Here is a 24543-nt window from a genome sequence, read left to right as displayed (position 1 = left end):
TAGATTCCACTTATAAGTGAAATCATACACTTGTCTTTGTCTGACTTATTTCACTTAGCATAATACCCTTTAGGTCCATCCATGTTACCACAAATGGCAAGATTTCATTCTTTTTTAATGGTTGAGTAATAATCCATTGTATATATACACCACCTCTTCTTTATCCATTCACCTTTTGATGGGCATTTAGGTTGCTTCCATATCTTGGCTATGGTAAAAAAAAATGCTGCAATGAGTACAGAGGTGCATATATCGTTTTGCATTAGTGTTTTTGTTTTCTTTGCATAAATACCCTGGAGCAGAATTGCTGGATCATATGGTAGTTCTATTTTTTATTTTTTGAGGAATCTCCGTACTATTCTCCATAGTGGCTGCACCGATTTACATTCCCACCAACAGTGCACGAGGGTTCCCACATCCTCACCAGCAACTGTTATTTGTTGTCTTTTTGATAATAGCCAATAGGTGCAAGGTGGTAGCTCATTGTGGTTTTGATGTGCATTTCGCTGATGATCAGTGATGTTGAGCATCTTTTCATGTGCCTGTTGGCCATCTGTATGTCTTCTTTGGAAACATGTCATTCAGATCTTTTGCCCATTTTAAAATTGGATTGTGTGTGTGTGTGTGTGTGTGTGTGTGTGGCTTTTTTTTTGATGTTGAGTTGTATGAGTTCTTTGTATATTTTGGATATTAATCCCTTATCAGATATATCATTTGCAAATATCGTTCTCCCATTCAGTAGGTGGCCTATTCATTGTGTTGATAGTTTCCTTCAGTGCGCAAAACTTTTTATTTTTTTATTTAAAAATTTTTTAAATTTATTTTTTATTGTTTTTCTTTTTTTGGCCCTGCTGCGCAGCTTGTGGGGTCTTAGTTCCCCAACCAGGGCTTGAATCCGGGCCCTCGCCAGTGAAAGTGTGGAGTCCTAACCACTGGACCACCAGGGAATTCCCCTGCAAAAGCTTTTTAATTTGAAGTGGTCCCATTTGTTTATTTTTGCTTTTGTTTCCCTGCCTGAAGAGACGTATCCAAAAAAAAAAAATTAGTAAGACCAATGTTAATGGGCTTACTGCCTATGTTTTCTTCTAGAAGTTTCATGGTTTCAGATCATACATTTAAGTCTTTAATCCATTTTGAATTTATTTTTGTGCCTGGTGTGAAAGGGTAGTCCAATTTGATTCATTTGCATGTAGATGTCCAGCTTTCCCAGCACCATTTTTTGAAGAGGTCTTCTTTTCCCCGTTGTATATATTCTTGCCTCCTTTTTGTAGATTAATTGCCCATATAAATGTGGGTTCATTTCTGGGCTCTCTATTCTGTTCCTTTGATCTATGTGTCTATTCTGGTGCCAGTACGTTATTTGTAATAGATTTTTCATGAATTCTTTTGGGTTTTCCAGATAGATGATCATATCTTCAGGGAGAGCTTCGTTTTGTTTTGTTTCTTCCTTTGCAATCTTATGTCTCTAATTGCTTGTCTAATCATGTTGGTTAATGCCTACGATACAGAGTTTCTAGTAGAGAAGGCAGTGAACAGTGCAGTGAATGGTCATGGTGACAGTGACTTTTTCCTGATTTTAACAATTATGTCTCTGGCATTTCTTCATAAGTAAGAGACTGGATGCTGCCCTTAAAAAAATTTTTTTTTTATTTTTGGCTGCGTTGGGTCTTCGTTGCTACACGCGGGCTTTCTCTAGTTGCGGAGAGTGGGGCTACTCTTTGTTGTGGTGCGCGGGCTTCTCATTGCGGTGGCTTCGCTTGTTGCAGAGCACGGGCTCTAGGCACGCGGGCTTCAGTAGTTGTGGCACGCGGGCTCATTCGTTGTGGCTCGCGGGCTCTAGAGCGCAAGCTTATTAGTAGTGGTGCACGGGCTTAGTTGCTCCGCGGCATGTGGCATCATCCTGGACCAGGGCTCGAACCCATGTCCCCTGCATTGGCAGGCGGATTCTTAACCACTGCATTACCAGGGAAGTCCCATGGATGCTGCCTTTTGAACTGATGTGGATGTGTGTGTTTATGTTAAGGAAATATCCACTGTTTCCTATTTTATTGTGGCTTTCAACTTTAATTGCTCTGATCTATTTACAGTTCTTGGTTTTCGTTTTGAGGAAATAGCATTTAGGATGTTTTGCTCATGTGAGTCTAAGCCAGTACGTGAAGTAACATTAGGGCTCCTGGGATGTAGCACTCACAGAATTGTGTTGCGGGTGCTTTTGAGGGACTAGTTCTAGTTTTCTGGCTTGGGCTTAGAATATTGGATTTACCTGGGTATACATTTTATTTTCATGATATCAAGCTGGTTTTGGACAAAACAGGGAGAAAATGACATTTCATTTTTATGTCACATTGAAGGGAGCAGTTAACATGTGCTTTTGCATTTTTCAAGAACTCAATGAACATTTCCTACATGCTAGACCAGCAGGTTATTTTTAATCTTTTATTTGTGTTTTGAATACTCCTTAGGATTAAAATACTTAAGAGGCTGGTGAACAATTACCTCCCAGGATGACAATGTCTCAGAGTCACCAGCACAGTGGTCAGACCTTTTTGTTCATCATCACTCTGAGCACGTCTCCTCTATAGAAGGAGCTCCAGTGCTCACATGTTCCAGTGAAGGCAGGACTTAGTTTGGGGGCTGGCCGGACCTCACTACACTATGCCTCTGGCTTCTTGCTCTCAGCAAGTTCCTCGCTAAATCCCACGTGGCATGACCTACTCCACTCAACCCTTTGTCCAGAAGGTACCTTCAAACAGAATTATATTAACGGAAACCCTTGGGCACTGTTGGTGAGAACGTAAATTGGTACAACTGTGGAAAACAGTATGGAGGTTTCTCAAAAAATTAAAATAGAACTACTATAAGATCCAGCAATCTCACTTCTGGCTACATAGCCAAAGGAAATAAATCGTTACCTTAAAGAGATAGCTTCACTCTCGTGTTCATTGCAGCATTATACACAGTAACCAAGATACGGAAACAACCTGTGTCCATCAACAGATGAGTAGATAAGGAAAATGTGGTGTATACATACAATGGAATATTAATTGGCCATATAAAAGAAGGAAATACTGTTATTTGCAACAACATGGATGAACGTGGAAGACATTATGCTAAGTGAAATAAGACAGATCCAGAATAACAAATACTGCATGATCTCACTTACATATGGAATCTAAAAAAAAAAAAGTTGAACTCATGGTAACAGAGTAGAATGGTAGTTAGCGGGAGCTGAGGGGTGGGGGCAAAGGGAAGATGTTGACCACAGGGTATAAACTTTCAGTTATAAGGTAAATAACTTCTGGAGACCTAATGTACCTAATGTACAGCATTAGGTAATAATAATGTATTAGCATTAGGTAATAATAATTAGGTAATAATAATCAGCATTAGGTAATAATAATGTATTATATACTTGAAAGATGCTAAAAAAACCCAATAACAAGTTTTTAAAAAGTGATGAACAAAAAAACAGGATTATATTCAGTTGTAACAAAAATAAATTTTATTTGTGGATCGAATCTGATGACATGTGTGGAGGGTTTTGAGAGAAAAAACTCACATGCAAAACCCTTATCAAGCATTACAGAGGAAACAATTATAATTATAATGTGGCTGTCAAGAGTCGTCAAATGTTTCAGGGGACACAAGACACAAAAGCCTCTAACCTGATGCCCAGTGTGATCAGAATGGACAGGGCGTTTCCTGGTGAACGTTTGAACTAGGTCTTAGAGTATCAGCTTGGGAAGCACTGTTTCTTAGGTTTTCCAGAAACGAAATAGAACCATCTAGCCTGTATTTATGAATTATTCATGCCAATAAACAATGCAGGCTCATACACTGTTCATAAACATTAGATTTTCATCCATCCCCTGCTCCCACAGTGACTGTAATTTTAGATATGCCAAAAGGGACCAAAATCTGTGAAGGACTCAGTTTGCCTGTGACCCATGCACCCAACTGGATGCTCAGAGCCGCAGATGGTGGAATGTCGAGGTTGACCAGTTCTCCCAGACTATATCCATATGCCCTCCTTCCTCAGAGGCAGGCATGGGATCCATTTAAGAACATATTTGGTGACACTGAAGAGGAGAATCAAAACCTTCCCCTCCCAAAATACCCTTAGGGACAAACTGACTCTTTTTTTAAATTATTTTATTTTATTTTATTTATTTATTTATTTATATTGGAGTATAATCGCTTTACAATGGTGTGACAAACTGACTCTTCAAACTGAAAGAGCAGGAGCAGCCTCCTTTGGTCTGTGTATTTGTGTCTGTGTCTGCAGCTTGATTCTGAGCTCTGTGGGGCTGTATCTATGGTGGATTCACTTCTACCCCTCCCCGCATTTCACTCTGGGGTCAGCCCAGCACCATCTGAGCAGAGTGAGTGCTCAGCCACTGCCTGTTAGGTGCAAAAGGTAGGAATGAATAACGATAGCTAGGAGCTTCCCTGGTGGCCCAGTGGTTAAGAATCTGCCTGCAATGCAAGGGGCACAGGTTCGATCTCTGGTCTGGGAAGATCCCACATGCCGCGGAGCAATTAAGCCCGTGCACCACAACTACTGAGCCTGCGCTCTAGAGCCCGCGAACCACAACTACTGAGCCCACGTGCCACAACTACTGAAGCCCACATGCCTAGAGCCCGTACTCCACAACAAGAGAAGGTACCGCAATGAAAAGCCCGTGCACCGCAGCAAAGAGTAGCCTCCCCTCACCGCAACTAGAGAAAGCCCGCATGTAGCAACAAAGACCCAATGCAGCCAAAAATAAATAAATAAATTTATGAATAATGATAGCTAGTGCATGTGGTACTTACTCTTTGCCAAACACTTTATATTACACGTACAAAGTAAGTGCTATTATTATCAGGCCCATTTTGCAGGTGAGGGAACTGAAGCACAGAGAGTTTAGATCACACAGCCCATAAGTGGCAGAACCACTTTGCACTGCATGGTCTGATTCAATTAGCCACGTTCTTAACTGCGTCCATCACTACCCCAATATCTGCATATTATGGGTTGGTAAAAGTGATAGGGCCAATAGAGTACCTTGAGGGCAGAACCAAGGTAGCATCACATTTTGGGTAGCCCAGAGTGTCTCACACTGGTTGGCCGGTGCTCAGGGAACATTTTAGGTGCTAAAGGAAGTGGGTGGGTCATTTGCTGAAATGAAAAGCTGTAGAGAACACACATATGGGTCCAGGAATTAGCCCAAAGTTCTAACTTCAAGACTTGGGCTCAAAAACCAGCTCCTGGCCAATCTTTCAGATGATGACAATAAAGACAACTGTCAGATAGACTCAGAGGAGAAATTCTGGAAATTAATTGCCCTTAGGAATCTCATCAGGAAATGAGGTAACCAGTTAATTTGGGGACAAAGAGTAATTCCTGTAGGTATTTACTGTAGGCCATTGGCGACTTGGGAGGTGCATGTGCCATGGCTCAGTCTTTGAGAAGCTCCTAGCAAAATGGGGAGATGCAGGTCCATCTTCTATCCAGATGCCAACTTAGGGTGGCTCATTAGTTGGCCATGGGCGGTCAGTCCCAGCTTGTGGAAGGCAGCTTGTCTTCCGCCATCGTGTGTCAGGCCAGTCGTGACCTGGAGAGGAGCATTCTGGTGAGATGGCTTCTGGATGGAGGAGCCCACTCCCTTTTTGGCTGAGGGACCAGCCCCTGGCTTTGCATTTCTCTGGCACATCACGAATGCCACAGTGAAGGGCACCAGAGGCCAGCTGAACAGCAGGAACAATTGTTCCTACGGGGAGCTGCCACCTCCAGTGCCATGCTCCTGGTGAGCTATGAGCAAGTTCCAAGTAATTAAGGGGATTGGGTTCTGAAGCCACTGTGACCATCATCTTGCACATCCTTGCTGAGAGCTCCTGGCAGGTCCTATCACCTGCCATCTTGGCAGCCAGACTAGCACTGCGGGCTGTTCCTGCCCTGGTGTCCACTCTGGCTGGAGGGAACTGACAAGGGAGGGCACTTGGTGTATTTGGAAGTTCGTGTATATAGGGAGCTAATTACTCTCTTTAGAAATCTGCATTTGCCACCAATCACAGCTTTCGCGGTGCTGGGACTGTCATGGCAACTAAAAGCATATCTGAAAATAAAATGTCACTTTTCTTTTTCATTTCTAGTATAATGGCACAGGAAACTTGTTTTTCCTTTTTAACTTAACATGGTAACTAGAGACTCAAAGAGTATAGGTGTGTGTGCAGCACGTGTGGGTAAGCGGGTGCTGTAGTGTGTGTGAATGTGTGAGTTGTGTGTGTGTGTGTGAGGGTGTGTATGGGTGCTCATGTTGACGGGGGTGGTGTGTGCAGCTGTGTGGCTGTGGGGTGAGTCCTTCTTGTGTGTGTGTTTGAGGTTAGGGGCTGAATTTGGGATTGAGATCACACACAGGCTGTGAGTGTCTGAAGACTGGTCTGGAGAGTGTGTGTGCCATGCTGGTGTGTGTGTGTGTGTGTGGTGTGTGTGTGTGTGTGTGTGAGCGTGTTTGCGCCTGAAGCCAAGTAGCGCTGGGGGAGGTGAGTCTGCAGACAAGTGCTAGTGTGTGGATGTGTTACACTCCCGTTTGGTGAGACAAGGCTTCTGGCTTTGGGAAACTTCCTCTCTATACGGTATCCCTGTGGTCCCAACCTTTGGGAGGTTCCAGCCCAATCACAGGAGATAGAAGCCCTCTTTTTGGGGAGGACCCAACTCTGTGCCTCAAACCTCATAGAACCAGAGATCCTATAGATCAGGAGCACCCAGACACCATCTGGCCCAGCCCTGACCTAGATGATGGGGATTTCTGCTCAAGGTGGAAGGTATAAAGCACACAGACAGTTTGTGTGTCTCTCATTCATTCATTCTACTAACTGACACATGTTAGGCATAGGGCTGAGCCTGTCCCCTTTGACCTGGGGTGGGGCTGACACTCAGTGCCTACCACATGTACAGATTTACAACCATGATCACATTTGCACACACCTCTCCAAGGCTTCATGCTTCCTAGGACCATTTTCTGAGCCTCATCTCCTATGGGCTGGCTTCTCCAGGAGGACACTTCCCAGGCATGGAAATGTACCTCTGGTCAGAATCAGGAGGCTGCAAGGGAGGATTTTCCCAGGATGTGAGGTGCAGGGGCTGAGCTGTGAGGGATGGAAGATGGGGATGGATGTTGCTGGGAGAGGCCACTGCCCACTGCCATGTGCAGACCTTCCCACGGGCCAGCTTTCTCAGGCAAGGGCTCGATCCACAGTGTCCAGGGCTCGTTCAGTCCATCACCAGGATTCTTCCAGTTAACTTTTCTGTACTTCACATCTCTGGAGATTCTATGTTTTATTATTATTTTTTTTAAACTTCAATATGAAACCAAAGAGAAACCAACATCAAGTAAATGTTAGTTCATTAAGTGTTTTATTGATCACTGCTTATTCTCAGGTCATCCCTGCCTGGGCCCAGGTGACACAAATGCATCTGAATGATTCCCTGCCTGGAGCTTTTCTCAGTGCAGTGTTGGGGGGAGAGAGAGAGAGAGGCCATGGATGACAGGAGAGGTAGGCACAGATGAGGGGTGCCTTAAGCCAGCCAGGTGCCTTACCCTAAGCAGAGTTGTAAAGGACAATGGAGGTTGACCCGATGTCAGGGGTGGGGAGAGAGAGGAAGTCACCACTCGGTGACATCAAGCCCACCCAGAGGCTCCATACATGTGGGAAGCACGTCTGGACTGGAGTTGGTAAAGGACCGTGTAGTCTGAGATGCTCTTTGCTTTGTCTAAGGAAGTTAGGATGACGTTGCCCTGGGATGGCAAGCAGCGTCACAAGCTTAAGAGCTTTGGCAAGAGTCCTCTCCACTAGATGGCTGTGCTAACTTCTCTGCCCCCGCCGCCCCCCGCAACCCCAGCCACCACATACACTTTTTTTCTGTGGCTCTGTTGGTGTCAACGGCAAGGAAACAAATTCTGCTGGCAAGGCGCTGGGCTTTCTTGCAGGTTGCAAGCACACTGGCACATAGCTTACACCACAGCAAAGCCCACAGGAGCGGGAGTGGAAAAGAACCTGCAAATATGAAGGTCGGTTCCAAAGGCACATTATTGGCTTGTTGTGTAATACCCTCTAGTGACATCGAGGCCTTATTAATAACTAAACATCTGTCACAACCGCAATTATATTTCTTGTGCCAGGATTGTGTTTCCACGATTGTCCTGTTTAAATGCGGAAGGGAAGGTGTGAGTTATTGAGGCAACTGACTCTGAGTAGATAACCACCAGCGCTGTGCAGGCAGTAAGTTTCTGTCAACTCCTTGCAGAATCTCAGCGTCTCTGCTGACGTTCCCTTGGTGCACTCACAAATCTCTCTGAGAACATCGCCCTGGACCCCCGATGCGGCTGCCTGAGCAACCTGGAGAGGGGAAGCCTGAGAATGAGGAAAAGGGGGGCAGAGGAGCCCCCGGAGGGGGAGAGGAGCCGCTGAGGACCCGGGCCCCCGACTTCCCCACTTGGCAAGTCTTCTCCCCCAAATCCCCGGAGGAACGAGCTTTCTTGAATGTTTGCTCAGGACTTGATTGTGTTCAGCCCACAGGTAGGGGGTGGCGTGGGGGCTGGAAACCTTTGTGCCGAGTGTCTGGGGACAGGACACTCGAGAGGGGTCCCAAGGGGATGCACGTCCCAGCTGGGCCAGAGATTTGACGATCTGTCTTGAGCCTGACAGCTATCCATTGATTTTATCTGAGATGCGTGCAGCGGCAAGGGGATGGGTTTGAAAGCTGACTCTATTAGGGACTGATTAGGTTGGAGGGGGTTGTTAGGAAAAAAAAGCAACAGATGCCGTTTATAGTGTGTGTACTCTGTGGTGGCATAGAAGCAGGAGCTCTGCATAGATAATTTCAATTAATCCTCACAATAACCCCATATGTGTGTTATTAACCCCATTTTTTATGGGAGAACAGTTAGACAACCAGTAAACAATGTCACATAGGCCAGATCAAACAGGCAAAGGTCAGCCCAGGACTCCTACCCATGTCTCTGAATCCAAAAACTTGTTCCCAACCATTGGACTCCCCTGCCTCTCCCCCGATTATGGGTGAGAAGGTCAGCTCAGGGGGAGGGGTTGTATGTGTTCTAAGTCACAGGCTTCTATGGGTTTGATCCTACTCTCTTTCTTTTCCTTGGAGACATTCATGGCTGTAAAAACTCAAGAGGAATTTCAACTCTGGGTGGTTTTGTATAGAAAGAAATTTTGATCTGTGTGAAGCTGACATCAAGGATTTGGTCTGGGTGAGTCCTTTAAATGGGTATGTTCTGCAGTGGTCTCCCCAAGGCTGTTTGGAATGGGATCCCCAGCCCTCTCTGTCACCAGCTCCTAGTGGGGCCACGAGTGTTTATGGTGGGGACCGTGGGTTCAGGGTTAGGCTTATGGGGGAATGAAGGAAGTGGATATATTTCTGATGACTAGAGCTCCTGACCTTCAGCAATTTCTCTCCAGAGCTGGGGGCTGTACAGCAGGGACCAGCACAGCATGCTGTAAGACTCTATCCAGAACCTTCTCCAATACAACTCATTGTTTGGGAAATCAAGGTGGGAGCTGATGGGACCTTTGGCCAAGGGTGTGCTGACCTGCAGGGTGAGCCATTCTCATCGACTCTGAGGGAAGGTCTGGAAGAGGGCAACGTGAAGCTGAAATGACATATGCTGAAGGCAGCCTCAGAGGGAGGTTCTGCTCAGGAAAGCTGGTCAGGGGTCAGAGGACGACCTGGCCTGGGCCTCCCCAGCCCGGAGAGGAGCCCCAGCCGGAGGCATGGTCCAGCCCAAGGATGAAATCCCTGTTTGGTTTATTCTCAGTCTGGAATAAGTGATAGCATCCTGGGCACTTGCCCTGGGAGGGAAGGAGGGAAGGACTGGGGCAGAGAAATGGTTCTGCATGTCCTGTGGGGTCTGTGGCAAATGACAGGTGTGGCTGATGCTACAGAGGTTAAGGAGAGTTGCCCACCTTAGTGGGTGAGAAGATATCATGCAGCAAACAGAAAAAGAAGTCCAGTGGAGTCAGAAACACTTTTTTACTCAACATACTCCCACATTAAAAATATTTCCCTATTTGTTCCTGTGACTTTGAGATTTAGAGTTTTGGGGCCAGAACTGTGATGAGCATGAGTTAGACAGTTTAGTTTCCCTCATTTCTGGGGACAGCAGTAGCCCAGGAGGAATGAATCTGCTTCTCCCAAGCCATCAGCTTCTCCGTGGGGGAGAACATGAACTCCTCTTGGACCCCAGGGCTGAGGGTCTCTAGGCTCCTGGCTTGTTCTCATCACACATTCACAGTCATACCCACACACCAACAGACATAACACTTTTGCTTACTCCTTCCTTGGGGGCAGACACACATTTCTCAAAGATTTCTTTGTGCAGTGCACAGAGAGAGACAGCTAAAAGGAGGAGGGGTGAGATGGGGCCAAGGAATGAAGTTCCATGGTCACAGTCTGCACCAGGGCTTGGATGTGGAGGGGAAAGGGAAAAGAGCCCATCTGGAACATGTTTTGTGTAACTTTCCATCAGTGAAGTCTCGCAGAATAGAGAAGGTTGCATCCCTGTCCTCCGGTTCCTTGGCTGGGAGCCTCCTTCAGATAAAACACGGGTGTTGAGTACTGGGACTAGTTTACAGAGCATCAGGGGCCTCAGTCCTGAAACACTCTGGGTCCAGGTGGTTGTGTCTGGTATGAGCAGGGTGGGCAAAATTATAAAGTCAGGAGGAGTCTCCTGCACGTGTCCCATCTTCCTGCCCCAGATCATTTTCCCATCTCTTGGTACCAATTTGGTTCCTAGTAACAGAAGTCCAGTAGAAGTCTCCTAAGTGAAAAGAGAAACATCTAACATCGTAACACAAGATCCCAGGCACTGGTGGAGGGTGGGAGAGGGTATGTCAGAAAATCCAAAGCCTCAGGGGAGTGAAAAACCCAAGAAAGCTGTTTCTTTCTGCCTGTCTATGTCTGTCTGGTTTCTCTGTCCATATATAATAAAAATTATCGCTAACAAGTTGCTGCCAATTTGGCAGTCAGCCTCCACTGGGAATTAATATGGTCCTAATTCCAAAATCCCTGGGGAACAGGTTCATAGCTGCCCACTCCTGATGAAATCAAGTGACCAGGGGATGAGGGCAGAGAGTATGAACATGGTTGCTTCTGCTGTAAATATGTGGGTGGAAACGGTGGAGAGACAATGAGAAGTGGGGCAGCTCCTCACCCCAGTTCCTTCAGATATCGGTTTCGTATTCCATTCTTGAAGGTGGTCAGCTGCTCACGAGGTGCGGGTAAGGTGCTTGTTATTCACACTCTAAGTTGGAGCCTTTCGAAGATGGTGGTCCCCAGGAGAGGCAGAGGAGTGAACTATCACGGGTGGGACAAAAGCAGTGAGGTAGATGAAGCTGGCTGGGGGCACCGCAGTGGCCTGTGGAGAGAGACCTCATGCAGAGGCAGGGACTGGAGAGGTAGGACCCTCTAGCCTCCTCCCAGCCCATTCTCCTGCCTGTCAGTCTGGAAGATTACAGAATTTCCCAGAATGTCTATTCCTATGTCTTTGCCAAGGTGTGGCCAGGCTTTCTCTTGATGGATCTGGAGATGGCCTGTAGCTGGGGACCTTCCTTCTCTTCTACTCTGAAGAGTCTTGCAAGAGCCCATAGCAATGGAGCCCTGCTTCTCTCGGGCCCACCATGGTGCTGACTCCTTGGGCTGGAGGCTTGAAAGGATGCCCTTCCCATTTTGTCCAGACTCTGAGACCTGGAGCTCTTTGACCAGGTCTGGAGCTGACTCATGAATGGTCAGTAGGCCCAGGAAACCAACTGGAAGAGAGTCACCAAGGATAGAGAGATACCCAGGTAGCTTCAGCAAACCACAGCTAGTAAACAACCCCACTACCATGGTGCTGCTCCAACCCAGCCCAAAGGAAGCTTTTCTAATATGGGGAGAAATGGATGTGCACTATTGATACCTGAGCTAAAAATAGCCCATGTTCCAAACAAAGTGTTTTTTAGTATTTTGACATGAAAACGTGTAGACAAAGCAAGGATTTAGAATGCATGACTCATTAAATTGCTGACTCTGAAAGCAATGGTAATTCAAAGGGAATTTTTCTCTCCCTATTACTCCCTCCCACCCCTGCTCTGAATAGCTTATAAAGAGAGTTTCTTCATAAACAGGACCCATAAACTCCTCCATGATTTAAGGTCCTGAGCAGTGAGAGGCAGAATGAACTCAAGTTTTATTGCCTGGTTACTAAGTTGCCTTCCCTAGCTAGGTTGGAATCATCAACCAGAGTCCCCCCACTGATCTGCCCATCTTAATTTCTCCTCCTCGTGTCCCTAACAGGTGTCCAGGGGATTCCATGGCCCCACCACGGCCACTGCTTCTCCCTCCCCACAATGCCCAGCTCTGTTGGACCCCAGCAGCATTCATGTCACCAGCCCTAATGAGGATGTTTCATCACCGAGCATTAGCTCTGCGGGCTACATCCTCAGAGAGAGCACACACCATATGGTTCTGTAGAAGGAAGCAGCAGTGGGCATCTCCGTCAACTCACTGGGAGCCTCGGGTTCTTTCTCGGGTTGAATGCAAGGGTTGGGTCTCATCAGTGATGTTCAGTTTTGTTTTGTTTTGTTTTCTCACAAAACCCTTCCAAAATATGTCTTCTGGGGAATCCCAGTATGTAAGGCAAAAAAAAAGAGAAGACCCATTCTGGTTGGAGCACGATTTGTGTGTGTTTGGGAGAATGGGGAGGTACTTCAGGGCCCCTGAGATGAACAGTGAGACCTTTCACTTGGAGAGACTATTGGTCGACCTTCATAGCATGGTTCCTAGAAAGTTGTGTAAAAATCTCACCTCTGACCTCTCCTTGTTGTCATCACCTGTTTTCCTTCCAATCACTCCCGTGCTCCTTGAATATCTTAGTGCTTGTTCTGTCTCACATCTGCCCAGAGTCCTGATGTCACGTGAGGAAGCTAAAACTGTGTGGATGACAAGGCAACATTTCCACCTCATGTTCCTTCAGATTCAACTCACAGAACTCACACTGCAATACTCCCCTCTTTAACAACCTCCTTGATGGTGTTTACCACTGTTATTCCTATTTCAGGATGTAGAGCATACTGAGAGAAAATCTTACATGGATATGGGACATGGGTAGGTGATACTCATAGCCTTCAACTCCAGCTGGTCTTCAGTGGGACTCAGAGGTTCTTCTAGCGACCAGGTCTCCTCCCCATGTTCCACCATGACTTTCACCCACTACCGACTCATCTAAGAAGGATGCTACTTGCTCATTCCCCAATAAAACAAAGGCCCCAGGAGGAAACTTCTCAACTTCCTGAGCACCTGTCTCTCACCTTTTCTGCATCCAAGTTCATCTTTGCCCCTCCCTGCCCATCATGGTGGAGGAGGACGCCTTTCACCAGGTCAAGGACCACCTGCCACCTGTGCCCAGGCATCTGTTCCCTGCCACCCTCTCTACAGGGACCTTATTCCATCAATTGTACCTCCTCGGTTATTCTTCAGCCTCTTTCTTCTTCCCCTAAGCATAAACATTCGTTCTGATGTCACTTAACTTTTAAAAAAAAAGACTGATATGAACTTTAAAAAAAATGTTCTTCAAACTTCTTGAAAAAATTGCCTACACTTTTTCTCTTTCTCCACCTTTCATTTACTTCTCAGCCTTCACTTGCTGTGATCTGGCCTCTGCCCCCATCAGTCCACCGATCCTGTTCTGGCTGGAACAAGGGATAGTGTTAGAGCAGGAGGACCAATGCCAAGGAGTGAGCAGTTCAAAATTTAGCTCATCATCAAAATTTATCTGGTGAGTTTACAAAATCTATACGTTTGTGGGCTCTACCTACTAAACCAGGAGATTTTCAACTAGGACTTGGAAATCTGCTGACCCCAATTTCCTTCTCCCTGGGACCTTCACCAACAGCCCAGCAGGCCCCCAGAAGAATTGGGAGGGTCTCTGCTGAAACAATGTCACATCAGCGAGTGTACTGTGCCCTCTCTTGTTATGATGGCCAACTCTTTTCCCTTTCCCTTTCTCTATCAGTTCCAGCTGTCCAACTTGAATTTCAAATGATCTTAGCTACGAAACTTTTAATCACTCCTTCATTCTCCTGGAGATTGACCCTATCTCTTGGAAATCTTCTTTTCAGGACCTATTTACTTCCTTTGTGATTCTTCTAATACAACATGTTCCAAAGTGATGATCCTCAGAACATCAATGTTAATAAATATTCCTCTAAAATTGCTTCATGGTTGGTATAATTCAGGTGATGCTCCATACTATATCTACCTGTTAGAGAATATCAATGCATATTAAAATCTTAGCGATGTCGTACAGCAAAGAAAATGGTTTATCTTGGCTTAGCTCAGCTTTTCCAAACACACTTTGAGCCTGGAACACTGGGTATGAGTAAATATGTGTGTATGTGTGTGTGTAAAAGTCAAGAAATCACCTGCTAAGTGTTTATTTCCTCTCCCTAGGACACGCCTAGTTCTATGCAAATGATACGTAACTGATATACCCTGGGCCCAGGGAATGCTAGCACCCGTGTTCAACCAAACACCATTAATTGGTGTGCCAGGATTTGTGCTGCGTGTTGGGAATTCAGAGATAAATAATCCCTTTCCTCTTACAGTTTATAGGCTCATGGAAAAGATGGATTAAATACTCACCATAGAGTGTATGTGTTAGGATAAATTCATGGACAGGGTGTGCCTTGGAACATGTCACACACACACACACCAGGCAGTTGTACGGCTCCAGGGCACACCATTCAATTATAAAACAAGAATACAATGTGACTGCCACCCCCATGAAGTTGTGCAGTACACCTAGAATAAGTAAACCTATATCCACCTAAATATTCATAGTTTGTTCTCACTGATGTGGTCATATTACCCTGCAAGACTTTTTTCACTCAACAATTTATTACCAACATCCTTTTCTGTTGTACTCTGATTGATTTCACCAGTCCCCTCTTGATGGCTGTTTAGGCTGCTCTGTTTTGGGTCTCACAAGCAGTGCTGCAATGAGCATCTCTATCTATTTGTCCTTATGAACTTGTGCAAGTATATCTAAATATAAATTTTCTAGAAGTGAAATTTCTGGGTCAGAAAGTATACACTGTTTTTTTCCTTTTGCTAGATTTGCCAAATTGCTCTCCAGAATTAGGAACCAATTTACCTAAGGGAAGGGCTTCTGAGGACAGGGGACACTGGAGTGGAGGGGAAGGAGGCAAGAGAGGAGAAGGGCTTGAAGGTGATAATTAATGGAGCAGTGTCTCTTAGGAAGCCAGGGGGCATGGGATCAAGAACACAGTCTCCACGAAGAAAAAATTCTACACGCACAGCCAAATTGTAAATTCTGGACTCCATAGAAAATGTTACAAATGATCTTAGCTGAGAAATTCTGATCACTCTTGTACCCTCCTGGAGATTCTCTAACTCAAGTCTCTTCAAAATCCTCCTTTCAGCCAGGATCCATTATTTCCTGCATGATTCTTCTAAGAAAACATACCACATTTTAAAAAATTTTAATTTCTATTTTATATTGGAGTATAGTTGATTTACAATGTTGTGTTAGTTTCAGGTATACAGCTAAGTGATTCAGTTATACATATACATATATCCGTTCTTTTTCAGATTCTTTTCCCATAATATTATGGGTTAATGCAGAATATTGAGCAGAGTTCCCTGTGTTGTACAGTAGGTCCTTGCTGATTATCTATTTTATATACAGTTGTATATGTTAATCCCAAACTCCTAATTTATCCCTCCCACCTCACGTTTCCCCTTTAGTAACCATAAGTTTGCTTTCAAAGTCTGTGAGTCTGTTTCTGTTCTGTAAATAAGTTCATTTGTATCCTTTTTTAAAAAAAGATTCCACATATAAGTGATAGCATATGTTATTTGTCTTTGTCTGGTTTACTTCACCTAGTATGATCGTATCTAGGTCCATCCATGTTGCTGCAAATGGCATTATTTTATTATTTTATGTGAAACATGCCACAAATTGATGCTTAATATTGTTATTAATAAGTATTCCTCTAAAAGTGCTCCATGGTCAGTAACCCAGTTGGCGCCTAGGAACCTGATTTCTTTGGAAGAGCTTTGGATATTAGGATGCTATATGCCTATCTTCCTGGCATTTGTATGGGGGATGCAGCAATGGACCAGAGCATGTCCGGCATCGTAGGATAAACAGGGTACACGTTCACGCGATGTACTTTTCACCTCATGGCAGGTAATCTAAGACAGCTTAATATTAAAACAAAGCTTGGTATGTTCTGGTGCAAGATACTAGTTTTTAAGACAAAAATCTTGGGCTTCAAAACTGGGTCCTTGCTTGCAGTGGGATGTTTTGGGCTATGACCCCATCATTCTCTATCATCAGAAGCCCTTTTATGGAAAAATTGAGAATACCTGGGCCAGACCAAATTCATGTAGCATACTCCCTGTGTTTGTATCAAATTTTAATTTGAGCATTTTGCTCCTATCTGGAAAGTGGGGCAGGGGGAGGGGGGAGACAGTGAAATCCATGCCCTGACAGACTTGCTATCAGCAGAGGACTGTAGAAAACAGCACTTTCCCTCAGGGTTCAGTCAGTCCTCCCCATCGTAGAGCTCAAAGGGGACTGGAGGGACACAGAGGCCCCGCAGGCCTGTCCCACCAGATGTCCCTTCCCCAGTCTCTCCCACCGGAGCCACATCCAGCTCTCTACCCATGGTCCACATGTGGCCATTTGCAGGAACCTTTTCCCCCTGGACCTCTTGGTTCTTCTTAGTCCAACTACTACTGCTTTGCAATAAACCACCCCAAACTCAATGCCATAAACCAAAAAACATCTTATGCTCTTGGAATCTCTGGGTCAGGAGTTCAGTGGGGATGGCTTATCTCTGCTCTGTGATGTCCGGTGCCTCTATTGGAAAGACTCGATGGCCAGGGGCTGGAATCATTTGGTGACTCATAGGTTTGGTGCCTGAGCTGGGCTGGCTGAAGGAGCAGCTTAGCTGGGAGCACCTACATATGACTTCTCCACATGGCTTGTCCTTCTCCCAGCATGGCCTCTGGCTTCTAAGACAAGCATCTAGGGATGAGTCTTCCAAGAGCACCAGCTGGGGCCTGGTTGGCCTTTTATGACTTGGCCTTGTAAGCATCCCTTCTGGTATATTCTGGCAGTCAAAGCAGTCCAGATCCTCCTAGATTCAGGGGGTAGAGGCATAGAGAGCACATAACAGTGGCGAGGAGGTTCAATTTGGGGACCACATTGTAAAACGCCCACAGTTTTCCTTCATGGACCCTGGATCGTTATGCTACCTGGTCCCAGTGATGTACCTCTTTCAGCATCTTCTGGATTCCTGCCGGGTGGCCTGCAAGAATAAGAATCTGGGTGGCGGGGAGTCAAGATACCCACAATCCTGTGGATAACTCAGAACATTATTATGTTAGAAGAGCATTTGTCTGTCTTTAAATTATCCTAACCTGGTGTGTGCCAGACTCCAGAAGGAGAAAGGACAGGGCAGAAAGAGCCACGTTGGCAAATAGAGGAAGTTTCGCCCCACGGGCAGAGACATTAACCAGGACAGGATTTCAGGGAAATCGATAAAATATGTTCCAGGAGAGAGAGTGGCCAGCCCATGTCATGATACAAGTGGTCCATTCCACAACTCTAGGGGTCACTCAGAGCGTAATTAATCGGGCCCTGGTCACACAGAGCTTTGATGGGACTTACTTAAAGAAAAGGAGTAGCTGGTACCACTGTGCTGCTGTTGGCCGAATATCTGTCTCATTCCCTTAGCAGGGTCACCTCCTCATATTATATTTGGGGGAAACAAGTGGGCCTTCAGTATGTACATGAGTCAATCCACCTGTAGCTGATTCTGGTTACCTGCCCCCATCTAAGGGCTTAGCACCATCTCAGCCCCATTGCTGCTTCCCTTCCGGTCCACACCTGGGACTCTGGGGCCTCCGTGTTTTCTCAGTAAGCAGCAGCTACCAAGTCATCAGCCCTTGGAGGGGTGGTGCTGGTGCAAGGGTGCGATTTCCTTTGCCTTCTCTCAATTCCCCACCGGGCCATCATCACACAGCAGATGGATATAAATCACAGATTTCACTGAAGGCTTGGGAATAACCAGAGTAGGGAAAATTTACCATCTACAAAGAAATCTTCATAGAGTCAGAAAAAATAATTTCAATGCAGGGAAAAATTACCATCTACAAAGAAATCTTCTTAGAGTTGGAAAAAATAAAAGTATATTTAGAGGGGCTTTCCGTGCGTGCATCCCTTTGGCAGTCTGGTGAAGCCTGTGAATTATGTTTTTAAAAGCATGAAATAGAATAATCGAGGGAACAGTATAGGAAATCAATTATTTTTAAGTACAGTGTCACAATTATTAGACAAAACAAATGTGTGATGTAATAATACTTGCGCTTCCTTGTTGGTGCATTAAATAATAAGATCTAACAGCGGGTGTAGTAGCAATCATAATTTTGAAATACTGTAGTCGTAAGTATAAACAACATGGGGAGATAATTCTGACAACTGTAACGTGATAGGAAAACATTAGCGGTGGGCTTCCCTGGTGGCGCAGTGGTTGAGAGTCCGCCTGCCGATGCAGGGGACAGGGGTTGGCACCCCGGTCCGGGAAGATCCCACATGCTGTGGAGCAGCTGGGCCCGTGAGCCACGGCCGCTGAGCCTGCGCGTCCGGAGCCTGTGCTCCGCAACGGGAGAGGCCACAGCAGTGAGAGGCCCGCGTACCGCAAAAAAAAAAAAAAAAAAAAAGAATAACATTGTGGCAAATATTACACGGGTGCATGTTAATATGAAGGCTGAGGCTAAGTCAAGAGCCTTCTTACCCCAGGGCAGGATGAAAGGTGTTTGATTTCTTGGGGAGGCAATGGGCTTCCAAGCCAGACTTCACGGGCAGAGAAATCTTGCAAGGTTAAAGTTCATCGGGAAGACTCAGACCTTTGGATTCCTCTCCTAGTGTAAAGAAGGTGTCTCTGACCACCTTTCAGGCTTAACGGTGAGGCTGGAGCCGGGAAGAAGGAGCAGATGACACAGGAGAAGTAAAGGAAACTTTTTATTTTCTGGTTAGAGGTTGGAGGGAGGAGGAGAAATGAGAAAGAGGCAGGAGAGCTAAGGGATGTGCTGCTTCCATCTCCCTCTCGGCGCCCAGGGGCTGCATGAGGTCAGCACTACGGACAGAGGCTCTGGTCTCAGCCCTCCATGGGGACCTTGGGAGCCCACCACATAAGGGCATCTGCCCCAAGACGTCACCTCTGGTCTGGTTCAGTGTGTGGAGAGTGGAACAGGGTAGCTGTGGGGCAGAGACACTGAATGAAGAGGCGGCTGGTCTGCCACAGAGGCAACGCCAAGGTGTCCCCAGAACAGAGGATGGGTGTAGACTCCTGGGCCAGACTTGGATGGAGGGTAAAGCAGAGACCCAGGGATGTCAGCCACACAGAGCTGAGAGGAGGCCAAACAGGAAGGGCAGATACCAGGACTCCTGGGAGCATTGCACCAACTACAAGAAGGACCCCCAATCCGCCAGTTCTAAACTTCAGGTTTGGAGGCCAGCAGGATACCTCTGACTGTGTGACAAGACACATCACCTATGGGAGACAATATGAGAGACTACATGTTTTTTTAAAAATAAATTTTAGGGTTTCCCTGGTGGCGCAGTGGTTGAGAGTCCGCCTGCCGATGCAGGGGACACGGGTTCGTGCCCCGGTCTGGGAAGGTCCCACATGCCGCGGAGCGGCTGGGCCCGTGGGCCATGGCCGCTGGGCCTGCGCGTCCGGAGCCTGTGCTCCGCAACGGGAGAGGCCACAACAGTGAGAGGCCCGCATACCGCAAAAAAAATAAATAAATAAATAAATAAATAAATAAATAAATTTTATTTTGGGGGAACACTTTTAGATTTACAGAAAAATTGAGACGATAATTGAGTTCCCATATACCTAACACTCAGGTCCCTCCCATTCGCATTTCACACAAATATGGTATGTGTGTTACAATTAATGAATCAATATTGATACAGTATTATAACTAAGGTCCATACTTTGTTCACGTTTCCTTAGGTTTTATCTCATGTCCTTTCTCTGTTCCGGGATCTCATCCAGGATATGACATTACATTTAGTTGTCACGTCTCTTCGGGCTCCTCTTGGCTGTGACAGTTTCTCAGGTTTTTCTTGTTTTTGACGACTTTGATAGTTTTGAGGGGTATTGGTCAGGTATTTTGTAGAATGTTCTTCAGTTGGGACAATAAAAAGATCAATGGTTGCTAGGAGTTTGTGGGGAGAGGGGAGATGAATACTCAAGAGTACAGAAGTTTTTATGAGCAACGAAAATACTTTGTATGATGTTATAATGATGGATATATGTCATTATACTTTTGTCCAAATCCATAGAACGTACAATACTATTCACTTCATTAAAGTGAACCCTAAGATGAACTGGGGACTTTGGTGCTTATGATGTGTCAGTGCAGTTCATCCTTGGTTTTAAAAAAAAGTCTTAAAAAAAAAAAGAACACTCAGGGTAGACGTTTTTGGCAAAACTTTTGTTTCATTTTTATATAAGTATACATATTACGTATGTGTGTGTGTTTGTTCGATTGTGATGTAAAATGTACTGTTTAGATCAAAAAAGTTTGCAGGCCACTGTAGTTAAATTATACTGGCAAATAAAAACACAAATTAATCTAAAAAAAAATGAATGTCCCTCAATTGGGATTTGTCTGCTGCTTTTCTCATGATTAGGCTGGGGTTATGGGATTGGGGAGGAAGACGACAAAAGCCAAGTGCCATTTTCATCACGTCATACCAAGGGTGCATAATATCAACATGTCTAATCAATGTTGATATTGACCCTGATCACCTGGCTGAGGTGTGTTTGTCAGGATTCTTCACTCCAAAGTTACTAATTTTTCCCTTTTCCATACTGTACTCTTTGGAAGGAAATTGCCATACACAGGCTACACAAGAAATGAGGAGTTATGCTCCATCTCCATGAAGGCAGAGTATCTACATTAATTATTTGGAATTATTCTGTACAGGAGATTTTGTCTCTTTTTCCCCATTTATTTATTTATGCAATCATGCATTTATTTAGTATGGACTCATGGGTATTTATGTCATATTTTAGGTAAAGATGCAATACAACTTTCTTTTGTTGCTCAAATGGTTGTAGCCTTAGCCACTGGGAGCTCTTGGCTCCTGTGTTTTGAACACTTTCTTACTTCCTTACACTACAGGATGCTCCAGGCTCATCTTGTATATTTCCTGACCCAGTTTCCTGGCCTGGTTTCTTTTATTAGAGAATGGTGTTAGAAACCAAGGTCTGAGCCCTAGGCATGCTTGTTGCTACTGAAGCATTGTTGCTTCTAGGCCCTCTCAGCTAACAGAGCAAGAAAAAAATATATGTAGGTATTAACCTATGTATATACACATATCTATACATATTTCTATATGTAACATCTGTAGCTATATCAAGCTAAATATAGCTCTATACTGATGTCTCCAACGCTACTCCATTACCACATGGATCCTTCTACCAGCCTCCCCTTTCTTACCTGTAAACTCCCACTCCAACAGAAAGAAATCTAGCTCCTATCATCCACCATCCATTTACTTAATTGTTTAACTGTGCTAACATATATAGCAGTATCAGAACTGTTAACATGTACACCTGTGGGAAACAACTTTATCAACTAACATACTTTATAGCACCTTTGCCTTTAGTTTTCCAAATTCCACTCATTTCTAAAGTTACTTATGTCAGCACTCCTCCCTTCAGTGAGGTTACTTCATACATGTGTAATACAAATTGATTTGTCACATTTTGCGTTCCATCCTGGATATCTACTGACCTCCTGATTTCTTAACGTTGCATACATTAAGGTTCACTCTTTGTGCTGAAGTGATTTTGACAAGTGCATATTGTCATGTATCCACAATGACAGTATCATACAGAATAGTTTTGCTGCCCTAAAAATACCCTAAGCTTCACCTAGTCAGTCTTCCTCCTTGATTTCTGAACCTCTGCAACCACTGATCTTTTCTATCTCTACAGTTTTGCCTGTCCAGAATGCCAAATAATTGGAACCATACAGTATGTAGCCTTTTTAGATTTGCTCCTTTCATTTACAAATATCCATTTAAGATCCATCTATGTCTTTTTGTGGCTTGGTATCTCATTTCTTTTTATTGCTGAATAAGATTCCATTTTATAGATGCACCACAGTTTATTCACCTATTGGAGGGCATCTTGGTTGCTTCTGATGCTTTGGTGATTATGAATAAAGCTGCTATAAATCTATATATTATATATTTACATTTGTACATATAAATATATTTACAAGTAAATATAATGCTATAAAACAGCATGCAGATTTTTTGTGGACATAAGGTTTCAAATTAGTTGGCTAAATACCTAGGAGCATGATTGCTGTATGGTATGCTAAGATTATGCTTAGCTTCGTAAGAAATTTCCCAACTGTCTTCCAAGGTGGCTGTACCATATTTGTATTATACCAGCAAGGAAGAGAATTCCTTTTGCTTCATATTTTTGATAGCAATTGGTATTGCCATTTTTGTTTTCGGTTTTAGCCATTCTGATAGGCGTGTAGTGTTATCTCATTGTTGTTTTAATTTGCATTTCCTGATGACATATGATTTGGAGCATCTTTTCATATGCTTATTTGCCATCTGTATATTTCCTTTGGTGAGGTGTCTGTTCAGATCTTTTCCCCATATATTTCATTGGGTTGTTTGCTTTTTTTATTGTTGAGTTTCAAGAAAATTTTTATCTTAATAAAATTCAACTTACCAAGTTTTTCTTTCATGGATCATGCTTTTGGTGTTTTACCTGAAAGCTCATTACCAAACACAAGATCATCTAGATTTTCTCCTAGAAATTTTATAGTTTCGCATTTTGCATTTAGGCCTATGATCCATTTGAATTGATTTTTATGAAAGGTGTCATTTCTGTGTCTACGTTCATTTATTTTATTTTATTTTTTTGCATAGGGATCTCCAATTGTTCCAGCTCTATTTGTTGAAATCAACATATACTTTCATTCTCCTTGTGATCTTCTGGTCTCCTAGGAGGGAATATGCATGCATGCACACATTTGCAAATGCTCACCCCACAAGGACAATCAATAATTCCCAGAGATAGTTCAGGATAAGTCCATATAAAACAAGAAAACTATTTTATTAAGGGTAACATAATCTGCAAAATGTCCCCTGCCCATAATGGAGAAAGCATTTTGCCTCCTTCTTTCTCTAAGTCATTCTCAGGGATGAAATTATGCACAAGAAATGAGGATTATGTGATGATCATGTTACAACAGGGTCAACCTGCTCTATATTCCCACCCTTAGCTACACTATGGATTGGAAATTAGCTATGAATTCACCACTGTTTCTCTAGACTGGGCAGGACTCAATGTTTATATAGGACTTTTCTCCTCAGTATAAAGACTACCTCCACCCCTTCCCAGAACAACCCGCAGGTGGTGTGAATACTAAGACATGCCACAAGGACCTTCTGTGCCAGCTACAGGGGACAAAAGTGGAGACAGTATCACATAGGTCCTGCTCTCCAGGGCTCACATTCTAACCAAAAATAGACCTGAGTTTTAAAAGCAGTGATGAGAACAGTCACCAAGTAGTCATTTTTCTGACTGCCTGCCCCTCACTTTTGAGGAACCTAAGCTCCCCAAAGTCTCCAGAGGTGTTTCTCACATGCCTGTGCACCTGACGATTGACATATTTCTATTTTCATCATCTTTCATCATCAAGGTGATACCTCCTCTCTTGTGAACCTCTGGTGCCTGATAGGAAAGTTTCTATTGCTGATCCTTGTGGATGTGGCCAGTGCTGGGACATGACTGGACCATGCCCATGGACTTCAATCAGCTAGAGGGCTTGTCACCAACATGTACAGTATTGATTCAACTTAGAGTCCTCCGAGAGGCTCGGGGGTTTTTTTGTTTTGTGTTGTGCTGTGTTGTGTTGTGTATTGCCTATACATTCCAGTGACCCCCCCCCGCCCCAATCCTTGAATTTAAAAAATTTTAACAGCACATCTCTATGTGTGAGTTTCTTCTTATTAATTTTGCCAGCAACATGTGATCTACTTTGATCTTCATCCTTATTTTTTAATCAATTCAAAATTTTTTCTCTTTTTTAAATTATAACTGCTTTTCTATAGTTTTGGTTTAATTCTTGGGACCACCTATAATTCTCCATTAGGTTGCATCTCCATTTCTTTGCCCTACATACATAATACATTTTTCTTTCAACATATTAATATCTTTGTTCTTTCCTTCTGCATTCTGAGAGGGCTTGTCTAATTTTTCTCCCACATCAAAGCTTTGATTTGTTTTCCAATGAAACATCTACTCTTTATTGCCTCTGATGAGGACTTGCATTCTGCCAGATATTTCTTTCCTTTTTCCTCCTTTTCCTGCTTGCCTCTTTGCGTTCACCTTGATTTGCTCTCTCTGTGTCCTCATCTCACG

At 44.3% G+C, this 24543-nt stretch overlaps 1 protein-coding gene across 1 annotated transcript in view; it reads left to right on the top strand.

The window, feature by feature from the left end:
- Positions 1–8363: 8363 nt before the first annotated feature.
- Positions 8364–24543, top strand: part of CALN1 (calneuron 1) — a gene marked incomplete at both ends in the record, with an annotated part of 447810 nt that continues 431630 nt past the window's right edge. Inside the window, one exon of the mRNA XM_081255249.1 lies at positions 8364–8486. Coding sequence (XP_081111375.1) covers positions 8364–8486 — 123 coding nt within the window. The remainder of the gene's footprint in view (positions 8487–24543) is intronic.

Source organism: Mesoplodon bidens (assembly GCF_964165515.1).
Source record: "Mesoplodon bidens genome assembly, chromosome: 15".
Lineage (NCBI taxonomy): Eukaryota > Metazoa > Chordata > Mammalia > Artiodactyla > Ziphiidae > Mesoplodon > Mesoplodon bidens.
The sequence above is the reverse complement of the archived record's forward strand: the minus strand, read 5'-3'. Positions and strand labels throughout refer to the sequence as shown.